We start from the raw sequence: 26,761 nt of genomic DNA on the forward strand, positions 1-26,761 counted from the left end.
TTCCTGATCTTCAGGATCAATTGCAATTTGGTTGTAACCTGAATAGCCATCTAGGAAGCAATAATATTTATGACCCGCTAACCTTTCTAAAATTTGATCAATAAAAGGTAGAGGAAAATGATCCTTCCTAGTGGCAGAATTAAGTTTCCTATAGTCAATGCATACACGCCAACTAGTGGGGACCCTAGTTGGAACTAATTCATTGTTGGCATTTTTGACTACAGTAACACCAGATTTTTTCGGGACCACTTGGGTTGGACTTACCCATTTACTATCTGAAATTGGGTAGATCATACCCGCATCCAGAAGTTTCAGAACTTCTGCTCTAACCACATCCTTCATGTTTGGGTTTAATCGACGTTGAGGTTGACGAGAAGGTTTGGCATCAGCTTCTAAGTGGATTCTATGAGTGCAAATTGAGGGACTAATTCCCTTGATATCAGCAATTGTCCACCCTAATGCTCCCTTATGCTCTTTGAGAATTTTTAATAATTTTAATTCCTGATTTTGTTCGAGTTGGGATGATATGATCACAGGAAAGGTCTCTTTTTGACCAAGGTATGCGTACTTGAGCTCAGATGGCAAAGGCTTTAGCTCAAGTTTAGGTGCTTGAACACTAGATGGTAGAGGACTATTGTTGCGTGTGGGCAATTCTTCAAAACGAGATTTCCACCTATCTGTATCCAACAAAGGAGCTGAATCTAATATAGCACTGATTTCTCTAAAATTTTGGTTGATATCTGTATTTCCGAAATGAGTTAGGCATGTTTCTAAAGGATCAGAAGAAAGAGATTGGACAAGAACATCTTCTACAATGGAGTCGATCAGATTAACTCCATGAATTTCATCATTTTCATTGTCATTATCGGGTTGTTTACAAATGTTAAATATATTAAAATCTATAGTCATATTCCCGAATGACATTTTCATTATTCCATTTCGACAGTTGATTAAAGCATTGGAAGTAGCTAGAAATGGGCGGCCTAGAATGACAGGTATTGGAGTGGTACAATTCATGACAGGCTGGGTATCTAATACTATGAAGTCGACTGGAAAATAAAATTTATCAACTTGGACAAGTACATCCTCGACTATTCCTCTTGGTATCTTTATAGATCGATCGGCAAGTTGGAGAGTAACCTTGGTGGGTTTTAGTTCACCAAGTCCTAATTGTTCATAAACTGAATAGGGCAGTAAGTTAACACTAGCACCTAAATCCAGAAGGGCTCGTTGTATCCTGAAGTTTCCTATGATGCAAGATATGGTAGGACAACCAGGATCTTTATATTTAGGTGGGGTGTTGTGTTTGAGAATAGCACTCACCTGTTCAGTTAGAAAAGCTTTCTTTTGTATGTAAAGCTTTCGCTTTATGGTACAAAGATCTTTTAAAAATTTGGCATAAGATGGGATCTGCTTAATGGCATCTAATAGAGGAATGTTAATCTTTACTTGTTTAAAGATTTTCAAAATTTCTTGATCAGGTATTCCCTTTTTAGCTGCAAGCAAGCGCTGAGGAAATGGAGCAACTATCTTATGATGCAGTATTGGATCATTTTGTTCATTATCATCTTCATCATTCTTTTCAATAGATTTTTTAGGTTTGTCATCTTTTGTTGGAATTTCTTTGTTAATTATTTTTCCACTCCGAAGGGTTGTAACAGACTTAACTTGTTCAAATTTAGGTTGGGATGAACTTGCTTCATGGACCTCATGTTGACCCTTTGGGTTAGATTGAGGTTGGGCTGGAAATGTCCCTTTTTTCCTAACATTGAGTTGAGCCTCAATTCTACCTACAGAATTTTTAAGTTCTTGAAGTGACTGCATGGTATTCTGATTTATCTGGGTCTGCCCTTGCATGAATGCCTGCAAAGTATCCTCAAGAGATCTCTTATGGGGTGGCACATAGGGTATGGAATTCCCTTGAGATTCATTGGCAGTGGGTCCATGTCTCCAACTAAAATTAGGATGGTTTCGCCAACTAGGATTATATGTTTCAGGAAATGGTCTCTTATAAGCATTTGTGAAATTCGCTTGATCATGCAACACTTCTTGGAAGGCGGGGATTGTAGGACAATCCTTGGTTAAGTGTGCATTACTCTCACAGATTTCACAAATACTTTCATCTATAGTAGGTGTCTTTCCTGTATTGGCTCTACTTAATTCAATGGCTTCAACCTTCCTAGTTAGATTAGCAATCTTTAAATTTACATCATTTTCTTCTTTAACATGATACATTCCTCCTTTAGTATTAGTCGATTTTTGAGGTTTCTCGTTCTTATCTGTTGTATCCCAGGCCTGTGCATTTTCTGCCAACAGATCAAAATAGTCCCAGGCTTCCTCTGGTTCCTTATTCATAAATTCACCATTACACATCATTTCCACAAATTGTCTCATATTGGAGGTCAAACCATCATAAAAGAAACTGATGATTCTCCAAATTTCGTATCCATGATGTGGGCAAGCAAGGAGAAGGTCCTTAAATCTTTCCCAACACTGAAAAAATGTTTCTCCATCTTTTTGTGCAAAGTTCATGATATTTCTTCTAAGTGTGTTTGTTTTATGTGTTGGGAAGAATTTCTTTAAAAATTCTCTTGTCATTTCTTGCCAGGTAGCTATGGTCCTAGGCCTTAAGGAGTGTAACCATGACTTAGCTTTTTCCTTTAAAGAAAAAGGAAATAACTTAAGCTTAACTACCTCTTTAGTGACATCATTGAAATGAAGTGTTGAACATACTTCATCAAATTCTTTCAGATGCAAATAGGGACTTTCAGAATCAAGTCCGTGAAACTTTGGAAGTAATTGGATTATTCCTGGTTTCATGTCAAAAGCTCCCGCAGCAGTAGGAATAACCATACAGGATGGGGTACTGGTCCTAGCGGGTTGTAGATAATCACGAAGCGTTCTAATAGGTAAGTCATCCTGAAATTCATTATCTCCCTGATTACTACCATTATCTTCCATTTGATTATTTGAATTTTGAATAATTAAATTTTTATCTTTTGATTCAACTCGAAATAATCTATTCGTTTTATCTCTTTGCCACAACCGCATATACTAAGTTTTTTTTATTATTATTTTTTATTTTATTTTATTATTTTTTATTTTTATTTTTATTTTTATTTTTATTATTAATTTTTTTTTTTTTTTACACAAACACCCTAATACAGCAAAACAAAAGTTTAATTAAAACATGCATCACCCAACAATTTCTAAGGTTTTCCTAAAAATTCTAGACAGCTCCTAACTGGGTTGAAGAGTACACTTAAGCCTCCAATCCGGTCTAATAACCTAGTCGACCAGGTAAGCTCCCAGGTAAGTGGAGGGGTCACGATGCGTATAGCAAAGGTCCCACTTAAAACCCACTTTCCTCGAACAGAAACTGTCTCCCTTTAATCACTTAAAGGGACAAAGCTTGCCTAGACATCGACCGGGGTCATAGAGCGAAATTGGTGCAACTTTCAGTGGTCTTCGTCCTATTGAGCTCGATTATCCTTAGGGGCCAACGTCTAGTTGATTTTAATTAGGCTTAGGATATTTATGCACTTGGATGATTTTTGGGCTAAGGACGAGTAATGAAATCCCGACCTTATCTTGTTAATGGGTTCAGCCCTTAGATTATTTTATGCAAATGCTTTATACTATATGCAACAATCAAGAAGATTTTTATCATTTTATGTCATGTCATTAAATTGCAGTTGAATAGTTGATCAAGCAAACTAGCTAAATTTTTTTTTCTTTTTATTTATTTATTATTTTTATTATTTTATTATTTTAATTAATAATAATTTTTTTAACTTTTTTTAAAATAAGAGTAAAATTATAATCTAGGAAAAATAGGACTAGTATGAGCAAAACAGGAAAATTAATTTAAATACTCACGGCCGGAGTTCGTTCACTCCGGAAATCCAAAAATGTGATCTTGATCTTCCTCGTTACTGGTCCTGCTTTGTGTCGCCCTTGAATCTGAAAAGATTTGAAATAGCTGTGTTAAAAATAAAGAAAAATTGAAGAACTAGAAATAAAGAGTTGAAATTTTCAGCCTTGTTCTCGTTCGCACGTTGCAAATCCCCGGCAACGGCGCCAAAAACTTGCTACGATTTTAATCTTGCTCTTTTAAAAAGAAAAATTAAACGTAGGATACCCCAAGTATAGGGTGTAGCAAAGTAATATTCTCGGTGAGTCCGAGATCGAATCCACAGGGATTTGACAGTGAACAAAAACTAAAGGCTAAATAATATTCGGATTGTCAAAATATAACTAAGGCATCAGGATTCAGCCTAGCACTTCATCATGTTTTTTCTAAAATCATCTATTATCTCAGTTAAATAGATTTAGTTTTATGGGCAGCATTACAGTAATTCTATTTTAAACTACAGGGATTTCTAAGCATCTGTTATACTCGGGGGAAATAACAAATCAAAGAAAATATATAAGTTTGAAATATTTTCTATCAATCTACTGCACCATAAATCAAATCAAAAACATTAAAATCCAATTGATGATTAAAGGAAATACATGAAGAGAATGCTAGGCTTTTCCCTAGCCTTAGCTTAAAGAAATTTAGCTATCCATATGAGATGCAAACATTTTCATAAAAAGGATTAGCATAGAATAAATAAAATAAGCATAAATCCCTTTTTCTTTTTTTTTTTCCTTTGGTTGAGAAAACAGAGTGCTCTGTTTTCTCTTCTCTCTCGCGTCTCCTCCTCCTCTCACCCGGCTAGCTCCTCTCCTCCCTCGCCCGGCTGGAAAGATCGGAAGAAGGACTGCTGTTGTTTGGATTCCTCCTCTCCGTGTCCTCCTCCTTCCTCCCTTTCTCGCCCGAACTGGGATGGATCCGTCCGGCTGGGAATAATGCCGATAGAACCTCCTCCTCTTCCTCTCCCGTCCGCCTGTGTAGGAATGAATCCGTGCGGCTGGTTCTCCTCCACCAGATGGCTCCTCCGGATGGCTCTCCCTCCGTAGCCCGGCTGGATGGATCTGTCGCGGCTGCTGGCTTCCTCCTCTTCCGTTCCGTGACCTCCCCTCGCCTCCTCCCTCTTCCACCGGATGGCTCCCCCTTTTATAGAATTTTCCCCAAAGCTCAAGAGGCGCTGGAAATCAATGAAGATCAAACCGGCCGTGAAGGTTTTGATTCGGCTGGACTTCCCTGGACGAAACAGCTGGTTCTTTGTTTTTCACTGGGAAAAGGAGATCAACCGGCTGGATGCTTCGTGATGGCTGTTGGGATGATGAAGCATCTGAAACGCATGGATTTGAATGCAGCTTGGAATGATCCGTTGGAAGACAAGAAGCCATGATCGGTTGGGATGCGGCTGGGAAGTATGGAAGAAGATGACCGTTGGGGTGTTGAGAAGAAACGGGGGAGACGGAAGGACTCTGATGAATTGGGACGTTGCAGACATTTGGGAAGTTAAGAAGACTCGGCTTGGGACTCTTCTCCTCCGATGGCTGCTGGCCTCCTCCCTTTCCGTTGCATGCCCATGCTTGGATGAGCCTTTTAAGCTGCAGCATGCAGTAGCTCATCTTCATTTCTTGAGGAGATGCATAAAATCTATAACCTCTGGAATCAATGAAAACCACGAAACGTTGGAACCATTCCCAAACAATGGAGAACAGTCATCCAAGTAAGTTCAGCTTTGTCAATGTCAGAGATGAATACGGAAGGACCTTTTCTTCGGCCAACTGCGAGATATGATTCATGTTAGGTGCCTGCTTCCCTACGTGCATAAATTCTAGTGCACACCTTTAGTTCCTAAAAAGTAAAATCAGAGGGATAATAGCATCCAACGCTGATCGAAGTCTAGCTAACAGCTTGAAGAAAAAGATGGCTTCAGGCTGCCAGGCATTGGGCTCAAATCCAGAGTTCTTGGATTAATTTCACTCAAACACAAATAAAACATTAATTAATTAATTTTATTAATAAAAATTAACTATAATACTAATTAAGATAATATGAAAATTATACTTTTGTACTCTCATCATCCATCCCACCTCCTGTACCTGTGCCAAGAAGTTTGGCCAGGCGAGCTCTAGATGATGAGGGGATTACTGTACAGGAATTTCTGAGGCTCAGAACCTCGGAGTTTAAGGGGGAAGAAGGTGAAGATCCTCAAAGATTCCTGGAGGAGACTGAAAAGATGTTACGGAGACTGCCTTGTTCTGATGCAAGGGCAATAGAACTTGTAGGGCTCACAATGAAAGAAGATACCTGGGGCTGGTACCAGAGGCACGTGGAGGACAGATTGTACAGTAGGAATCCTCCAACCTGGGAAGAGTTCAGGCAAGCAGTGATGGATGAGTTTTTGTCTCCGGCTGAGAGGCAGAATCGGGCTCTTCAGTTCGAGAGGCTGAAGCAGATGCCCGGAATGAGCGTATCTGAGTACGCTCGTGAGTTCACTAGATTGGGGAAGTATGCTCCTTATATCATCCCCACTGAAGCTGCCAAGATAGAAAGATTCAGGCGGGGTCTGATTTTCCCGCTTTATAATGCAGTACTGGCAGTAGAGGTCCCCACCTTGTCTAGGCTGATTGATAAAGCAAAACAGTGGGAGACCAGAAACAAAGAAGAAAGAGCTGAAAGAGAACAGAGAAAAATGAGTGTGGGGAAGGAGCAAAGCAGTAAAGATAGATCTGAGGGAGTAGATCTCTCGGAGGGCCCGACGGAGCAGTCTGTATGCTCAGCTCCACCTGCCCCCCGTAAGAGGAAATGGAGGGAAAGAGGTCAATCACAGATACTTTTCTACCATCAGTACCTCGTCCTCCAGTCACTATGGCTAGAACTGAATCTAGGTTCCAATCATGGCCAGTGTGTGGCATGTGTGGGAAGCAGCACCCTGGCAGATGCAGAATGGGTCAGGGAGAGTGCTACAGATGTGGACAGCCGGGTCATTTTGCCAGAGAATGCCCGCAGGGTGCCACCTAGCAGTTTGTGCCTTTAACATCCTACCCTTCTGTGCAGATGGACATGCCTAGTAGTAGGGGGCCTGTAGGCAGAGGCAGAGGTCAGACACCAGCGTCACAGTAGAGTGCCGGACCATCTCAGTCATTAGCTCCAGCAGGCAGAGGGCAAGGAAGGGTGTTTACGGTAAATCCACAAGAGGCACAGGCATCGAATGCAGCTGTGACAGGTATGCTCCTCATTGATAAGATTAGAGCTAGAGTGTTGTTTGATTCTGGAGCTACCCATTCATTTGTGTCCCCTTATTTTGCTAAGAGTTAGCTAAGGATAAGATATTAATGCATATTCCCTTAGCTATTAGTACATCTGTAGGGGATAGTATAAAAGCGAAGTATGTGTATCCTACCTGTGTGGTAGAGATAGAAGGTAAAACACTTCTAATTGATTTGATTTCCAATACCACACCGAGCAGAATATGAAAAGCAGATACACTCACCCCTTTGAGTAATCAGGTAATTTACTCTTTTAAATTCGAGGACGAATTTTATATAAGGAGGGGAGGATGTAATAACCCCAAAATATTTTTTTTTATATAAAAAAGGATAGAATAGTCATTTAAAATTGATATGAGGGGTAAAATTGGAAGGAATGAAAAGATAATGGCATAGTTGTAGATTCGTTGAAGTGGTAAGGGTAAAATTGGAAAGGAATCAAAAGTTAATGGCATAACAGTAGATATGTTGAAGTGTTAGGGGCAAAATGAGAATTTAATAATATTAAACAAAGGGTGAATAGTGTTTTGATGTGATTTAATTATGGGGTTTGCTGTGGCTTTTGGAATGAAACCGAGAGACAGAGAGGGGGAGTCTCAGGCGTGAAACAGAGGAAAGAAAGAAAGAAAAAGAGAAGAAGAAGAAGAAGAAGAAGAAGAAAGAAGAAGAGGAAGGGGATTCGAGGAGGAAAGGGATCCCGGTTGCACTTCCAGCTGAAGGGAAAAACGTAGATCTCCTTCCCCTCTACGCAAGGACCTCGATTTCCAAAAAAAAAAAGGTAAATATCCATCCCTATCTAGTCTTTTGATGACATTAGGCTATACAAAGGGTGGATATAGTCTAGAGGGGTCGGATAAGGGTTGTAGAGGCGGTTAAAAGAGGAAGAATCGGATTTTGACAAATTTTTCCGGCACTACGGAAAAACTGTGTCGAAGTCCCAACTTCGGCGAATTATTTAGGGGGTCAAACGATCTCCGATAGCAATGCATGTTACCTCTTTGGAATCCCCTATGAGTGTAGAATGTTAGGTAAAAATTTCATCAAATCTGGAGTTTGGAAAGTGGATCAAACCTGGGATGAAGTAACCGGCTGTCGGTCCGAGTTACTGTTCATCCGGGTGGAAAATAAGGGATTTCATGCTATAATAGAGTATTAAGCCTAGATCAAGCTAAAAGGGATCTTGTACTCATGCAAGGGAATCCCTAGTATACATAAATGATGAGTTAATTAATAGAAAAAGAAAAAAAGAAAGAAAAGAAAAGATTTAGGGAACGGGGGAGTTGAATCAATTAAAGTCCCCTATATTATAATTGGCACGTAGATTATAGCCCTTGATACAAGACTAAATGTATTGTAAATGCATGTCACAGTTGGACAAGAAGTTAGGGAGCAAGAAGAAGAAGCCCTTACTGCCTACCATAAAGTTTTGGAGGCGTATCAGGGCTGTGCCAGATTGACAGGTGAGTGGGAGTCATGTACTTTGCACCATGAGCACATTCCTTATTCATTTTCATGAATGTTGCCAAGTGTGACTTGATTCCACCTGAGCTTATTGATTAATTGTTGTAGTAGATTCCTCTATAATCTTGATTCTCCATGCTTGATTATTCTGTACATGCATTTGAGGAAACATTAAGAGGAATTACGAGGGGTTGATGAGTAATCAAATTGATTCCGAATTGTGAAATGACTTCTTTTGTAAATTGATTTCATTTCCTCTATTTCAAAGATTTGTAGAGCCCATTTCAGTGGTATATTGAGTTGCATTGCACATCCTTGACCCCTCACTCCCAACCCTGATGTTAGTTTATGATTGGGTCGGAGTCGAGTGAGTGGTAGTCTTAATTATGCTCCTTTTAGTAGAGCATTGGGAGGGTGCATTATGGCATTCATGCATGGCTTGGCAGTATCTGCAGGACACCTATAGTCGATGGGGTTGAACATCGGCCTTTGTGCACATAGTAGCCTTCTGGGTGGGCGGAGCCCAGTCCCTTCCTAGGGGGGACACGGCCCTAGGCGTAGGATCGGCCGGTCCTACGACTTATATTCTGCTTGCCGCCGGGCATAGTAAGACCCCGCGAGGTGCAGTACGGCTTTCTGCGGATGTAGAATTCCCGCGAGGTGCCGTTTAGTATGTAGATGTGAGATGGATTTCTGTTTTGGATACTGGCCAGCATTTACATGATCAGTGTGGTGTATTATCCTGCATATGCATGTGACAGTAGGGAGTTGTTGCTGGTTCGCCTGGGGCGTAAAACCCACCTCCCGATAGCTGTCTAGCATTTACATTATCGATATGGTGTCCTATCCTGCATATGCATGTGACAGTGGGGAGTTGTTGCTGGTTCGCCTGGGGCGTAAAACCCACCTCCCGACAGTTGTCTAGTGATGATTTACATATTGGTGTGGTGTCATATTCGATATATGCATATGGCAGTAGGGAGTTGTTGCTGGTTCGCCTGGGGCGTAAAACCCACCTTCCGATAGCTGTCTTGTTGATGATTCAGCTTATTGACACCTGATTTATATGATTCAGTACTATGACCTGTTGAGCATATTCATGAGTAGCATATATGTTTACTTGATTATTCCATATATACTTCAGATGAGTTGATATTGATTGTGGTGGTATTGATGACTTACTCCATATTTTCTATGTTGAGATCATGTTCATCTTGTTATTGATCTTGAGATTTCACATCGAGCCATGATTATATCTGGTCTCATGTGCATAGTACTCTCTACTCCACTCACTGAGTATTTATATACTCACTCCCCAGTTTGGTGTTTTTGATTGCAGGGCAGGTATTGTATAGAGAGGAGCAGGGTTAGAGATTGCCTGCTAGCTGTGCCGCTCCATAGTATAGTATAATGTAGATAGAGGTTTATTCCCTTTTGGTGTATTATAAACCTTCTGTTGTATTTAGTGTATAGTTACAGTCATAGATCCTGTTGTGGATATGGGTTTGACCATGGATGGAATGGGAACCAGATTTTTATACAGTTGAGTTATATACCTGTGATGATGTATTGATATATATTGTCCAGGTTCGTTATGTGACAGGTTATGTGATTGCTGCTCTGACAGGTAGTGTGTTGTATGTATTGAGATAATCCTGACAGGTCACCATAGGAAAGGTGATCATTTTGTGCATGCATCATGCCAAAATTTTCAGAATTTATTGATGGTTGATAGGTAGTAGGGTTCTACGTGGTGGCTGGTGGCCTTATGCCTACCCGCACCCTAGGACCGTCGCGGCGGCCCGCCGGGAACGGGGCGGGGGTCGTGACAGTTCAGCTCTTCCATCATGCTCATCTCAAATTCACTCTGCATCAAATCAGCAAATTCTTCGCAGAGGCGATTGTTAGTAGCACCGAAAATGATATCATCAACATAAATCTGCACTAACAACATATCTTTGTTTTGCTTTTTCAGAAATAGTGTTGTATCTACATTACCCCTAAAGAATTCATGATCTAATAGAAATTTGCTAAGTCTTTCATACCATGCTCTAGGTGCTTGTTTCAAACCATAAAGTGCTTTGTTCAATTTATAAACATGATTAGGGTATTGATGATTTTCAAAACCAGGAGGTTGTTCTACATATACCTCCTCATTAATATACCCATTTAGAAATGCACTTTTTACATCCATCTGAAATAGTTTGAAGTCCTTAGAGCATGCATATGCTAATAATAATCTAATAGCTTCAAGTCTAGCTACAGGAGCAAAAGTTTCATCAAAATCTATACCTTCTTCTTGATTATAACCCTTTGCTACTAGTCTAGCCTTATTCCTTACTACAAGTCCATTTTCATCAAGTTTATTTTTATAAATCCACTTTGTACCTATAATTGGATATTCAGAAGGTCTTTCAACTAGATTCCATACCTTGCTTCTAGTAAATTGGTTTAGTTCTTCTTGCATTGCATTTATCCAATTTACATCATTTTCGGCTTCTTTTATGTGTTTGGGCTCAAAGTGTGAGACAAAAGCTAGATGGTTATTTAAATTTCTAAGGGATGCTCTAGTCCTAACCGATTGAGATGGATCATCTAGAATTAGTTCCTTAGGATGCCCGTGAGCATACCTCCAAGCTTTAGTTAGCCCATGATCTACTATAGTCTCTTGGCTTGATGATGCATCTTCAATTAATTTTTGACTGTTATCTTGTAATGTCATCTCATCAATCTTTTCTTCAAGAATTTCCATATCATCATCAAAATTAACTCTCTTACTAGAAGAAATATCACTAGAATCATCAAACACAACATGTATGGATTCTTCTATAACTAGGGTTCTTTTATTAAAGACTCTATAGGCTTTACTAGTTGTAGAGTATCCTAAGAATATGCCCTCATCAGATTTAGAATCAAATTTTCCTAGATTGTCTTTCCCATTATTATGAACAAAACACCTACATCCAAAAACATGAAAGTAATTTACCTTTGGTTTTCTGTTTTTCCAAAGTTCATAAGGTGTTTTCTTTATAATGGGTCTCAATAAAACTCTATTTAATATATGACAAGAAGTGTTAATGGCTTCTCCCCAAAAGTACTTAGGGAGGTTACTTTCACATAACATAGTTCTAGCCATTTCTTCTAGAGTTCTATTTTTCCTCTCCACAACTCCATTTTGTTGTGGTGTTCTAGGTGCAGAGAAATTATGAGTTATCCCCTTTTTACTACAAAACTCATCAAATAACTGATTTTCAAATTCGGTACCATGATCACTTCTAATAGCTATTACTGAGGTATCTCTAGCATTGGTTACTTCCTTATGGAATTTCTTAAAAACAGAAAATGCTTGATCCTTATGAGCTAAGAACATGACCCATGTGTATCTAGAATAATCATCTACAATAACTAGACCATATTTATTTCCACCTAGGCTTGTTGTTCTAGTTGGTCCGAATAGGTCCATGTGTAATAATTCTAGAGGTCTAGAGGTAGAGACACATTTTATGGATTTAAAGAAGTTCCTAGATTGTTTGCCATATTGACAAGCTTCACATATTTTATTCTTTTCAAATCTTAGTTTTGGCAAACCTATCACGGAATCTCTTTTAACTAGTTTAGATATTGTGTCCATGCTTGCATGACCTAACTTACGGTGCCATAGCCAACTAGCATCATTGTCCTTAGTTTCATTAACAACTAAGCATGGGTTGTGTTTGGCAAGATCCTCAAGATCTACAACATACACATTCCCACGTCTTATTCCTTTAAAAACTAGCTATTGTCGTTTGGGTTTGTTATGATGCATAGTGATGGTTTAAACATAACATTATAGCCTCTATCACATAATTGACTAATGCTTAATAAATTATGCTTAAGACCATCAACATATCTAACATTATCAATAAAAGTAGAAGGGGTAATTTGAACTTTACCAATACCAATGATGTGACCTTGGTTGTTGTCTCCAAAAGTCACAGCACCTCCCTTCTTAGCTTCAAGGGTGAAGAATTGATCCTTGTCACCCGTCATATGTCTTGAGCAGCCACTATCCAAGTACCAGCAATTTTTGTTGACCTTGGCTGCAAGACACTCCTACACAAGCAGATCATATAATCTTAGGTACCCAAGTTTTCTTGGGTCCTTCATGGTTAGTCATGTTGGTTCCTTTTGGAACCCATACCCTTTTAATTTTTCTTTTAGTTTTACCTTTTCTATAATCGCACACATTTGCTTTATGTCCTAAGGTTCCACAACAAAAACAGGTTATTTTCTTAGTTTTACTTTCCCCAGCTTTAACAAAGAAGTTACTAAGAAGTTTTTGCTTATTTTTTGGTTTATACCCTAAACCCGCTCTATTAAATACTGCTCGTTGACTATTAAGTATCATATTCAATTTTTCAGAACTATATGTAAACTTTTCAACCAAAGGTTTGTACTTTTCAAGTTCTTTAGTTAGAGTTTGTTTTTCGGTTTTTAGAATGTTTAAATCTTTTATGAGATTCTCGTTTAAGATTTGTTTATTGTTTTTAAGTTCTGAGATTTCCTTAGTTAATTTTTCATTATCTTTACTCAAGGTATTAGTCTTTTGAGTTAAGAGTTGATTGCTTGTCTTAAGTTCTAAATTTTCTTTGGTGATAGAGTCCTTATCCTTAACTAATTTATCATATTTATGTAGGTATGATTGATTAGCTATCTTTAGCTCTTTATTCTTAAGATTTATGGCCTTATATTCAATCATTAGTTCATTAAATGCATCATACAATTCATCAAATGTAAAATCTAGATGCGATTCGGACGTTACCTCATTTTCATTGGCCATGAAGTAGAAATTGGCCTTTTCTTCTTGTTCATCATCCGATGATGATGATGATGAGTCGGAGTCCGATAGGGTGGTGACGAGAGCTTTCTTCTTCTTGTATTTGCTCCCCTTCTTTAGTAAGGGACACTCAGCTCGGATGTGCCCCGGTTTCTTGCACTCATAACACCCAATCCCCTCACTTTCCCTTTCCTTACCTTTATCCTTGCGGTAGGAATTTGAGGGGCCTCTCCTTTGATGAAAGGACTTTTTATTGTTGATGAATTTTCTGAACTTGCGCACTAGAAGAGCCTCATCATCATCTCCCTCATGATCCTCTTCTTCACTGCTGCTACTGCAAGACAAGTCCTTGTTAGATGATGTAGATTTAAGAGCTATTACCTTTTTCTTATGGGAGGACTCCTCTTCGTTGTGTTGCTTCATGGTTAGCTCGTGAGTCATTAGGGATCCAAGGAGCTCTTCAAGTGGAAGCTTGTTCAAGTCCTTGGCTTCTTGGATTGCCGTCACCTTGGCTTCCCATGATCTTGGTAGACAGCGAAGAATTTTCCTGACAAGATCACTGTTAGTATAGTTTTTGCCAAGGCTTTTTAGGCCATTGACAATGTCAGTAAACCTAGTGAACATGCTAGTGATTGTTTCATTTGAATCCATCTTAAATAGTTCATACTTATGAACTAATATATTTATTTTGGATTCTTTGACTTGATTTGTGCCCTCATGGGTCACTTCAAGTCTGTCCCAAATCTCTTTTGCTGAATTGCAAGTAGAGACTCTATTGAATTCATTCCTATCTAGTGAACAATAAAGCACATTCATTGCTTTCGCATTGAGTTGTGCCTTCCTAAAGTCATGGTCATCCCAATCCTTTTCTAGTTTGGGTACATTGACACCCTCTACATAGATGGATGGGATGTATGGTCCATTCACTATAATGGTCCACATCTCATAATCTTGGGCTTGGATAAATATTCTCATCCTAGCCTTCCAATATGAGTAGTCGGATCCATTAAAGAAAGAGGGTCTTTGGGTGGACTGACCCTCGATGTGGGAAGATCCAAATGGGGTTGTCATTTTGATCTTTGACTCTTAGGGTAGAAGAGTTTAGGCTCTGATACCACTTGTTGCCCAGATAGACAACCCAAGAGGGGGGGTGAATTGGGTTTTAAAATAATTTAGCTATTTAAAACGTTTGTGGATGACTAATTAATACTTTAGCGTGATGATTAATTCGTTACTATGTGCTGTGAATGAAATGAGAGAAATAGAAAGAGACAACCAATCACAAACACAAAGTTTTATAGTGGTTCGGAGCTAACCCTTGCTCCTACGTCCACTCCCCAAGTCTTACTTGGGAATTCACTATAACCCCTTGGATTACAGCCGGTTGTTTTACAAGCTCACAACCTAACTTGTTGTTTTACGAGCTCACAACGAACTCGGTCGGTTTTCCCAGGCTCACCGATTAGAACCACTCCGATTGTTTTCCCGGGATCACAATCGAACCCTTACACGTTGGTTTTAACCTAGGCTCACCAACTAACCTCTACACCCTTGATTCAATCCCCCGATTGAACCAAGCAAAGATAAGATGTAAAGAAAAAGGACAAACAGAAAAACAAAGCTTCTCAAAAGCAGATAAATAACAATATAAACTGAAGAGAGGTTAGAAGCCCTCAAACACGTTTGAGTTGGAGTTGAGTAGGGCTTCTTGAACTTCGGGTCTCCTCTTGAATGTCTGGTCGACTTGAATGCAGGAGGAGTCTTCTTTAAATGCTGGGAAGAGGAAGTTGGATGGAGTTAATGCCGCTCTTCCCTCTTTTCGTTGAAAACCAACTTGCAGAGAATGAAAGCTTGATCTCTTTGAATGGAATGGTGCTTCTCTACTTTGCTACAGTCCTCTGTGGCTATTTAAGCCATCCCCCACGGAAACTAGCCGTTAGAGACCTTTTTCTGCCCGTTCTGCACACTCTGCACAACCTGACAATATGTCCGTTGGGGGTCGGAGTCGGCTCGCACGATCAGGAGTCGACTTGGCTGTAGCGGGAGTCGACTCATGCTTTTCTGGAGTCGGCTCGGCAACTGTTCCGGATTTGAATTAAAGTCGCCTCTTCGACTGGGAGTCGACTCGACTTGACCCGGAGTCGACTCGCCAACTTCTGGAGCTGACTTGGCATTTTCGGAGTCGGCTCATCTCATGAAATCCACGGAGCCAATTTTCAACTTGGCCCACTCGAGTCGACTCGATAATCCTGGGAGTCGACTCGGCGCTCAGAGCCCGAACTCCGGATCTTCTGTCTTTTGGCTCGTCCAGTCTTGGAGTCGACTCGGACTGTTCTGGAGTCGACTCGGCTCTCAGTTTCCGAAACATGGCCTTCTGCCTTTTTGGTGTAGCGCTGCCTTGGGGTCGACTCGAGCTGTCTGGGAGTCGACTCGGCTCTCAGAGACAATAATTCGGTCTTCTGTCTTTTTGGGGTCGCACTGTCTCGGAGTCGACTCGCGCATTGCGGGAGTCGACTCGAATCTCAGAGTCCGAAAACTGCTCTCTGACTTTTCTGTCTGTAACTCCTTGGAGTCGACTCATACTACTCCGGAGTCGACTCGGTAAACATCGGAGTCGACTCGCGCACTTCAGGAGTCGACTCGTTGACAGGTTTTGAGTTGATGCTTTCTGTTTGTCTGTCTGTTCTCAGTTGGAGTCGACTCGTAATAGTCAGGAGTCGACTCGAGCCCATGCCAGTGATCCTGATACGCTTGGAGTCGACTCGTAATACTCTGGAGTCGACTCGAGTCTCAGACTTCGGTTCAAACTGACTTCTTAACTTATCCAAAATATTATGAACCAAGTCTAGAACCACTTAGACAAGATTTTCACTGAAACACTCAATTGAATTCATTAGTAAACAAAAGATATACTCAAATGCTTTGATCTCATCAAAATCAAATAGGGTTATGATCAATCACTCCACAGTTAGTCCACAAGAAAACTCTTATAGAAGATTGGCATGAAGAAGGTATGTCTATGACCCCATCTTGTAGAATTGAAAAGGATGAGCAAAGTAGATCTATTGTTTTAAAGCTGTATTGAAGCATGATAGAATAAGTATTTTATCATATAACTAGTAGACCAGATTGTATGCTCATTATGTGCCCTTGTGTAAGACTTCAATCTAACTTTAATGAATCATATTTTATTGATAACAAATAAATCATAATCTAAATTTTGATAGAAACAACTGTTTAAGATAAGTTGATTAAAACTTAGCTAGCGTGTCTTATTGATAATTATCTTAAGCAAATAAAATCTAAATTAAATTAATTTTGAAAAATAAGAAATTGATTTGACCTTGATGAATCTTCCTATTGCCTCACATGCTTGTCCTTGAACCATCTTGGTTAATGAAACTATCTCTTTAGTTCAAGTGATATGTGCTTGCTTATATTTAGGCAATCTCTTGAGTAAAGTGACTCAACATTCAACTATTGTCATATCTTATATTGAGTCATCTAGTTAAAAATATGTTGGATGAATGGTTTGTATCTTGAAGAAACTAATGACTTTCTTTCAAGAAAGAAAAGCAATCAGAAGAGGGACAAGTAAAGAAGAAGCCGAGCTCCTTCATCTTCAAAACTCGTTTGAGGGCTTCTCTTTACTCTATTTGTTTATATTTGCAATATTTGCTTAGTTAAGAAGCTTGTATTTGCTTTAAATTCTTGGTCTAATATCTTGTAACTTGATTCAATCAAGGGATTGAATCAAGGGGTTAAGGTTTGTTGGTGAGCCAAAGGAAAAACCAACGGTGTTAAGGTTTGTTGGTGAGCCAAAGGAAAAACCAACGTTGTAAGGTTGTGGTTGGTGAGCCTTTGGGAAAACCAACTGGGTTGATTGTGAACCCGAAAAACAATCGTTGTAAGGTTGTGGTTGGTGAGCCTTTGGGAAAACCAACTGGGTTGGATTGTGAGCCCGTGAAAACAATCGGTAGGTTCTAGTCGGTGAGCCTGTGAAAACCGACCGAGTTCGTTGTGATCTCGCAAAACAACAAGTTGGGTTGTGAGCTTGTAAAACAACCGGCTGTAATCTGAGGGATTATAGTGAAATTCCCAAGAGGTCTTGGGGAGTGGATGTAGGTGCTGGGATGCACCGAACCACTATACTTTTGTTGTGTCTGTGATGCTCTTTGTTATCTAACTTCCTCACTCACTTACTTACTTAGATAAATTGCTTGCCTAACTCTTCACCGTGCATCTTTTAATTGCAAGCATATTCAATTTACTTAATCAAGTCTCATTCAATATAACAGCATTAAGACTCATTGTATTGAATTGCATACTTGGGTAAACTTAGACTAATCTTTTATTGAGTCCGCTGCTTAATAGTTGATTAGATTAGAATCATACTCTTGCTAAGTTTAAATTCCACTATGCATCCATACAACTTAGCTTAATTAACTCTAAAAGATTAGAAGTAGTTGAAAAGTTTTAAAAGACCCAATTCACCCCCCCCTCTTGGGTTGTCACCTTGGGCAACAGTTTAAGTATTTTTATTGAAGTCTTAAAATATTATTAAATTTTGTTAATATTTATATGAAAGTATTATGAATTTTTCTTAATAATTCCTTCATGATTTGGCAGTCAAATGCATCTTCTAGATGATTTCACCGATCAGATTATTGGAATCTTGCCTCCTCCATGTCCGAATTAAAGATCAGGCCAGTATAATATGCTGTTATCCTACTAGTTTTAAATTTGTTAGTATAATCCGGTTGTCACGGCAGAATGTTTCTTAATTGATAGATGCCTGGTATTAAACTTAGGTTCATAAGTTGCTTAATTGAATTATAATTTATATGACCTAATCTATCATGCCAAATAGAAGGAGGTTTCTTATTCACAATCAAAGAATTTTCATTCATTAAAGGACTAAAATATTCAACTTAAACAATCCTTCACTAAGAAATCCTTTTTTAATAAAATCACACCATGAGAAATTACAATTTTATTAGACTCAAAAATAAGACGAAAGCCTTGCTGGACAAGCAAGGAACCACTAATAAGGTTTCTCCTAACAGCCGAAATATGTTGGACGCCATGCAGGGACAAAACTTTTTGAGAAGTAAGCTGTTTGCCATATGCCTTCAAGCTGTTTGCCATGATCACAGCTCCTCCATTTGAGACCTGGTAAGAAGAAAACCAGCAGCGATCCGAACAAATATGAATACTAGCTTCGATATCAATCCACCAATCAAGTGCTTGTAAAGTCATGTTTACTTCAGGAGTGAAAGAAACAGATCTGAAAGCAGTCTCATAGGAGCCAGCACCGGAAGTCACCATGTTGACTTGAGCACTAGTTGTGTTTGGACCCTTCTTCTTGGATTGAAGAGGTGCAGTCTTTTTATAGAAACACTGGGGAGACAAATGGTTGGTCTGACTACACACAAAACAGAAACGACCACTACTTTCCTCTTTCTTCTTCTTCTGCTCCTAGGATTGGATAGGTTTCCCATTGTAGTGATGGTTAGGGTTTCTTTTTGAAATACTTGTTTTGGTTATGATGGAAGGGTCAGTTTTAATTTTTTTTAGGTGGGGCCTCTACATTATAAGCATATTTTTTATCTAGTAGAGATTTTGCTCCTGAGCCTATGCTGCTCTTCAATTCTAATAGAGTTCAAAACTTAAATTAGGGTGAGACCTCCTTGGGTATGGCTCAAAGTTTTAGTAAAATCAGAGTAAGAATTAGGTAGTTTATCTATCAAACAAGCTACCTAGAATAATTCATCCAAATTAGTTCCATTAGCCCTAAGTTGGTGGATCAGAATTTCAAAATCATGGATTTGGTCATTCATAGCCTTTGAGTCCACCATCCTAAAGTTATTGAAGTCGGAGACCTTGAACCTCTTTACACCAGCATCATCAAGATAATATTTGCTTTCTAAGGTGTCTCAGAGTTCTTTGGCACTCTTGGTTGTGTAATAAATATCATACAGCCTCTTAGAAAGGGCACCTAGGATTCTATAGACGCAATGATAGTCCATCTCATCAGGTGTCCTAGAGGGTGTGCTGGTGGAGGCAGAAGGTTCAGTCTGGGAGGAGGATAAACTTGGATTTGGGTTGCGGCGAGTAGTAGGTCGTGAAGCAGTTGAGTTAGACCCGTTATCAACTTCAGTAATGCTCTATCTATGGCTGAGTTCAAGCCTAATGTGGTGAACTAGAGCCGCATTTGGTTCTGCCACCTCCAAAAGTTATAGTCATCAAATTTTTCAGGTTTGGCACTAAGATGCTCACTAGTGTTAAAGGCCATAGGTTCAAAGTTATAGAATATAGAAAAGAGGCAGAAATCTGAATGAAGGAAAAAAATTTATGTCAAAGAATTGCACCAATATTTATATTAAATTTTGGATGTCTAGTTGATATATCCAAAAGTTAATAGCTAGATCACCTCCAGATCGGTGGTGGAATACTAGGCTCACTTGAGTACCAGCCTTTCTTAGGCACGTATAGGGTTGTTAGAGCCGAGCCGAGCCCGAGCCTCCTCGGGCTCGGCTCGGCTCGTTTTACCAAATTTCAGGCTCGGGCTCAAGCTCAGGCTCGGTACCGAGCCCAATGTTAGGCTCGGGCTCGGGCTCGGTAGGCACAGCAAAGGCTCGGGCTCGGGCTCGTAAAGCCCGTTTGCCCGAGCCCAAACTTCGGGATGGGAATGGAGATGGGAATGGGGTGGGCGGGGGAGAGAAAAAAGAAAGAAAGGACGAAAGAAAGAAAAAGAGAAGAAAGAAGGAAAGAAAGAAAGAAAAAAAGGAAGAATGGACTCATCTCATTGGCGTGCGGCGGCCGCCGGCTTCGGCCGCGAGCACCGGCACGGCCGAGGACGCCATTACATCCTACCATAGCTAGGCTGAGGGGTGCGGGAGATGGGAGAGTGCAGTGTGTTTGATTGCTTTTTGCTGTGGCGAGTAACAGTGGCAGATCTTTTGCTTGAGGGAAGAGGGGGGAGCGCCAGAGTTTCCCATCGATACACGAATATCCAAGCTCTGGTTCTGTACGGCAACTGGGTGTGAGCTTTTAAAAGCTGGCAAGTGCAGGTGGGTTGGTGGGGGGAGGGAAGAGGGAAAGAAAAAAAAAAAAGATAAGATCAGGAACGCCGTTCAATGCCCAAATCGATGTCGTGTTCGCGGCCATATCGGCCCTCAAGTACAGCGACGTCAAAGCTCTGGTCTCCGAGACGGGGTGGCTGTCGAAGGGGGATGCGAACGAGATGGAGGCGGGGGCGGCGAACGTGGCGGCTTACAATGGCTACCTGGTTCGGTGTGTGCTGTCAGGTAACGCCGGGACGTCGCGGAGGACCTGGACGTCTACCTGTTTGCCCTCTTCAACGAGGACCAAAAGCCGGTGCCCACCTTAGAGAGGAACTACGGCCTTTTCTACTCGGAGACCCAAATCCAAAACCGTGTGGAGCTTGATACCAAGCAGTGAAGTTGCGAGCCCAAACGGGCTTGTGAGCTGCTCGGGCTCGAGCTCAGATCGTTAGTCAAACGAGCCTGAGCCTTAGCCTCGGGCCCGAGCTCGAATTTAAACGAGCCTCATTTTAGGCTAAGGCTTAGGCTCGTTTGACTAACGAGCCGAGCTCGAGCCGAGCTTTTACCGGGCCGAGCCCGAACCGAGCCCGAGCAGCTCGGCTCGTTAACAAGGCTAGGCACGTATGCCTTTTTAACAAGCTTTTCTTTGACACTATCAGTTAGTGGATATAATCACTAGATATCACACAAATTCAACTTTTAGAAAAACCTAAGTGCAAACTTAAATTAGTTATTATGGATTAACCAGTTTTTGAATTTTTGTTTGAATGGGATTTGAAAATTATTCCTTGAGGAATTCAAATGGAGGTATGATAAATCTCTTGGAGGTTAAGCAAATTATTACCTTATTAGAATAATTGATTATCTTATTAAAATAATTGATTACTAAGTTTGTACTAGCGAAACAACTATTGTAATTAAGATCTAATATGTCACAAATGTAATAGAGTATTCAATGAATTATATATATTACTAACAAAAGAAAATACTTCTTTGGATTGTTAGCAATATATCACCTAAATAAGTAAATAAAATTATAATAATAATTAATAGAACAATCTTAAAAAGAATCATATATATATATATATATTCTTTTATTGGCAATATATCACCTAAATAAGTAAATAAAACTATAATAATAATTAATAGAATAATCTTAAAAGAAAATAATATATAAATATATTCTTTAGCATCAAAAGAAATCTATTTTAGCACAAAAGAAATCTATTCTATAGAACATGTAATAAATTTAAATCATAAATTGTAAATGTTACAGATCTACTAATATTAAATTTGAAATAAAGATAAATAGAGATAGCCTGAATGAAGGCAGATCGAAGCGCGTAGACGCTGTCCTAAAGAAGTATTTGCCTCCACGTATGGATCTTCCGGCAATCTTCCTCAAAGAAACGACAATCCAAAGCTTCTTCTTTGGTACGTTTCGGAAGAAGCCAATACGAATCCGATTGGACTTGCAGATCCAGCAAAGAAAGAAATAAAAAGAAAATAGAACTTCGCTGAATGAAGGCGCAAAAATAAAAATCAGAAAGTGGCCAAGAGGAGGAAGAGCAATATTTTTTTAAATTTTTTTTTTGCGAATTTTTTCCCTTTTTCTTTTTCGTGACACGGTCAGTCCGCGGAGGGCGCCAACGCGCGCCCGTGAGCGCGTGCAGGCGTGCGCCTGAGACGCGCATTTTGGGCCGCGCGCCAAGGAAAATTATTTTTTTTCCTAACATATTTCCCCATCTTTATATGGCTTGCCACCTTAAATCTGATACTATAGATAAATTTTTCCACCATAGGCACTCCCCTTCCTCGGGCTACCTAGGAAGCATTCATCCCTCTGAATGCTGTTCTAGAGGATTTCTAGCTCTCTTCACATAATGACAGCATTGTTTGGCAGCTCAATGCTTCTGGTGCATTCTCTTCCTCTTCCCTTTATCATTTTATTAACTCTGGAGGCATTAAATGGAAATTGGCTTGAACTCTTTGGAATATGAAGATACCTACAAAGGTCAAATGCTGCATTTGGTTGTGTCTCCTGATGCCATTGCTGGAAAAATTATCTACCTTCTAAATGACTGGTCAATCCTCTATGGCTCAAAGGATCTTTCAGGCATCAGGAAAGTCTGGAAAAAAATTAAAGACTCCTAAGCTTTCGATTAGTTAATATGATGGCTGATCTTGATACAGTCACACCAGAAGAGGCTTCCTATTGTTCTTCTGCGTTGTTCTGGGTGAGCATCCCTTGGTTCTATTTTGGCTGCATTCTTACTATGAGGGATTCTTCACCCCTGATAAGATGAATACTGCACTTCTCTAAACACCGAGCTTGATGCAGCCACACGAGAAAAGGTCTTCTGTTCTCAGTGTTCTTTTAAGTTTGGGTATCTTCCTCTCAGTTGAAGTTAACCCCTGCTAGTTCGTTTTCACTCTGTATTTCTTCTTGTTTTCACCACTCTTGTTTCTTTTCTATTGCTCATATGTTCCACCTTTTAATAAACTCTGGTGGCTAAGGGAGTTCTTATCCTCTTATGCATTTTTTTCACGAGACATTTTGGCAAATGTATCCTATGAATAAACCCTGCAATTAACAAGTCTTTTACTCCCATAATTTTGGCAGCAGTACATAAAAAAATTGTTTTTTATTTTTTGATATATTAAGTTCTTGTGAAAACACCAACTAGCTGGTGGTTTCTTTGGAGGTTGGTACCAAAGATCCTAGTAGTCAAGAATTTAGAATCTTGATTCACATTCTGTTGCTCACTAGCAGAAATAGAATTGATTTTATAATAACGATGGTTATATTTTTTTTTTGGTGATATTCTGTAAGCTTTTTTATTAACCTAAAATTGGAATAGAAATCGGAATGATGTGGAATAGAAGGCAAGAAATTAGAATCCTCAATCCAATGTTTGAATGTGAGATGAAGGAATAAAATCCTTCATTTTTTTTGGTGATATTCTTTAAGCTTTTTTATTAACCTAAAATAGGAATATAAATCGGAATAATATGGAATAGAAGGCAAGAAATTAGAATCCTCAATCCAATGTTTGAATGTGCAAGAAAAAAGAATAGCAATTCAATTCATATATTTAATTTAACGAGTCATATATTGGAATGTAGTCAAATTTATATTAATTTATGTATATCCTTAGCTTAAATAAAATTGATTTTACAATAAGGATAGTAATTCTTTTGGGGACATTCTTGTATTATTAGGGTATTTTTCTTTAGTTACTATGACTTATAATGGAATAGGTATAGAAGGCAATAAAATAGAATTGTGATTCAATTCAATTCAAATATTTAATTTAACCACTCATATTAGAATGTAATCAAATTTGTATTAATCTTTAAATATCATTATATCATTAACAGAGAAATAGAATTGATTTTATAACAATCATGGCTATTATTCATTTGGAGACATTTTGTGATTTTATCATCTTTTTCTTTCGTTATTATGGCTTAAATTTATACTCTCTAGCTTCCATTTTCTATGTCCATATTTATCTATACTTATTTAAATTTAATATCTTACTTTTGATATTTATTCTTATTTGGTTATACTTTTGTACTTCGTTGTGGATTCACAATATGCAGGAGACTGTTTCCCATTCATGGAATAAGTCTTGCAACAGCAATGAAAAACAAAAGTTAATATATGATAACCAACTTAATTGCAAAACTTTTTTAACGCCCTTAATGGAACGGTAAGTAATGTCCTCTCATATGGTGCTTGTTGTTCCAGTCTGATCGCAATAGGCAAAAAAGATAGGCCTGAAAATTGATTAAATTTAACCAAAACCACTGCAGGAATTGATCATGAGTCGATCGATTCAACTTGTTTACCAATCCAATCATGTCTTATCCAGTCAAAATCACCAGTCCTGCTAGTTTCAAACTCAAAAACCTAAACCCAACTAGAGACAACCCATGGTTGTTGGGTTTTATATGGACCAAAAACCATGATCTACAAGTAAAACTTCTTTAAGCAATTCTTGATCATGCTTGCTTCCAACCTATCTGAAGGCTTCATTTCTTCATTGAGCTGGAGCAGCCTTAAACTTGGCCTGAAGCATCTTGCCAAATTCCACCAGCTTGTCGGTCTCCGGCATCACCCCCTTCACAGCATCATTGGCACAGAATCTCTCCGCCCATCCAACCAAGAGTGGTGTCTTCGCCTTGTCAAGAAGCTCGATGCCAATGATTTTCTCTGTTGCCTTGAGCCATCCCAAGAAGCCCCAAAGGGCAATGCCCAGGTACCCAATGGTGTCACCACCAAAGAAACCCTTTCCTTTGCTGCATTTCTCAAAAGCCTCCTCCAAAAGTTTCAACCCAGCAAAAGCCTGCTCCACTGCTTCTGACTTAGCCTCCTCTGTTTCTGCCTTAAAGATTCCGAATACTGAAGGGAACCACTGCACAAAAATAAAAACGGAATAGGAAAAGAAAGAACAAAATGAATTAGCCATCACCATCAGCAATAGTCTTCATATCAGATGTGTCAACTATGAAAAGATAATTTTAAGTCATTAAAGCTAGAAACCAATATTCTCAATACCAGCATGTATCGCCCAATACCAGATATTGATTGGTACAAAAGTGCAATTCAAACATGGTACCAGTACCAGATCCAGAACCAAGATTGTGAACCTTTTAGGAGCAATTTTATTAATCATGATCTTACAGGGATTGTAGGTCAATACATTTTTCTTCGATTGTTTATTCGGATGTTGAGAATAATGAGACAAATTTACGATGACAAATAGTGGGACAGATTTTTATGTTTATTCAGAAATTTAAATTGAAAACTTATAGTAACCTGCAGTAACTCTGAGCATAATGCTAAAATATCTAACAAACACCAACAAGAATCTTGAAAATAGAATTGATATCTAACTAATCATTGTAAGGGTGGAGAACTAATCCTGGATGGTGGACTCCTCATAAATTGTAGGCAAACTAATCCTGTTTCCCAAGGTTGTTTATGAGGGTAAGATGAGTACTGATCTATAATTAAAACTTACCAATCTCTCACACACACGCACTCTGCAAAATATATAACCACTAATGACTTGAGATATTTCTTTATTGACTTTATAATGGTTCAACAGTTTTAAATTTTCTAAGCTGACCATGATGTTCTTGTCACGCCCCAAACCCATCACTCGGGTCGACCACGTGACACGGCCACATAATCCCTAAAGTAGAACCCTAGAGATCATGTAAGGCCTAGAAGGTACAAAATTCACATAAACGCCAAAATTAATGATTAATGTAATTAAATCAAATCCAACCAAAATGTACTGATTAATTACATAATTTCAAATATCCATAAGCAAAAGATAAATTAACTTCTATCTATCTAGCAGTCAAACTCCATGCTGATCTCATTTCTCGTCCCACCCTATGGACTCTACAAATCCAGTGCCTCTGAAAAAGAAAGTAAGAGTAGTATGAGCTTTTCCAGCCCAGTAAGAATCCTAACAGCCACATACAGTAATAATAATAAAATAATCAAAGCATCAAATAAATGTCATGTCATCTTTTCAAAGGCTCAACAAACAACAAATATATATAACCATTTCATATACATAAATCCTTTTTCACATTATGTGATCCATTCATGTAATACTCTGATTCTCAAGTTTTCAGACTTTTCACTTCTGGCTTTGGACTAACCAAGATCATAACCCAGTTCAAGACTGCACAAATCCTACGCATAAGCTCATGGCAGCTATCCCACGCGTAAGCCCGTGGAGGCTATCCTACGCATAAGCTCGTAGAGGCTATCCCACGCGTAAGCCCGTGGAGGCTATCCCACGCATCAGCTCGTGGCAGCTATCCTACGCATAAGCTCATAGAGGCTATCTCATGACAAGGTTAGTCCAACCCAATTTACATGTCTAGTTTTATATGTTTAATCAAATTCCGATCACATCACATATTTTCTTAAATTCTCAAAAATATGTTAATTCTTCCTAATTTAATTATTTCAATATTTTCATAACAAAATGCACATCTCATATGTGTCATACAAGCTCATAAAATTAATATCAACATACTGATAAATTATAACCAACGATAAATTCCATACATGCATAAATAGAGGTGCTCAGTTGTAAGGATTCTTACAGGAATTTGTGGACTGGCTCAAATACGGATCCGAATCACAACCTACGAGTTGGGGTGCTAAGTTCCTGATCAAAACCTCCTGGCACTGCTGACTCCTCCCCTACAA

At 39.1% G+C, this 26,761-nt stretch overlaps 1 protein-coding gene and 1 non-coding gene across 2 annotated transcripts; one reads left to right on the top strand and one right to left on the bottom strand.

Moving 5' to 3' along the window:
* The first annotated feature begins 2,443 nt into the window (after positions 1–2,443).
* On the top strand, positions 2,444–2,550 carry LOC120105424. Its single transcript, XR_005507816.1, has one exon. It is a non-coding gene; the product is annotated as a small nucleolar RNA R71 (small nucleolar RNA).
* A 21,850-nt stretch (positions 2,551–24,400) lies between these two features.
* On the bottom strand, positions 24,401–25,087 carry LOC103698456 (glutathione S-transferase U17-like). The gene is made up of 2 exons (XM_008780475.2): positions 25,082–25,087; positions 24,401–24,938 (listed from the first exon to the last, which is right to left on the bottom strand). Exons 1-2 carry the CDS (start codon positions 25,085–25,087, stop codon positions 24,564–24,566), a joined length of 381 nt encoding a protein of 126 aa, XP_008778697.2. The 3' UTR covers positions 24,401–24,563.
* Positions 25,088–26,761: the final 1,674 nt, after the last annotated feature.

The sequence above is a fragment of the Phoenix dactylifera genome, unplaced genomic scaffold (genome assembly GCF_009389715.1).
Source record: "Phoenix dactylifera cultivar Barhee BC4 unplaced genomic scaffold, palm_55x_up_171113_PBpolish2nd_filt_p 000282F, whole genome shotgun sequence".
NCBI lineage: Eukaryota > Viridiplantae > Streptophyta > Magnoliopsida > Arecales > Arecaceae > Phoenix > Phoenix dactylifera.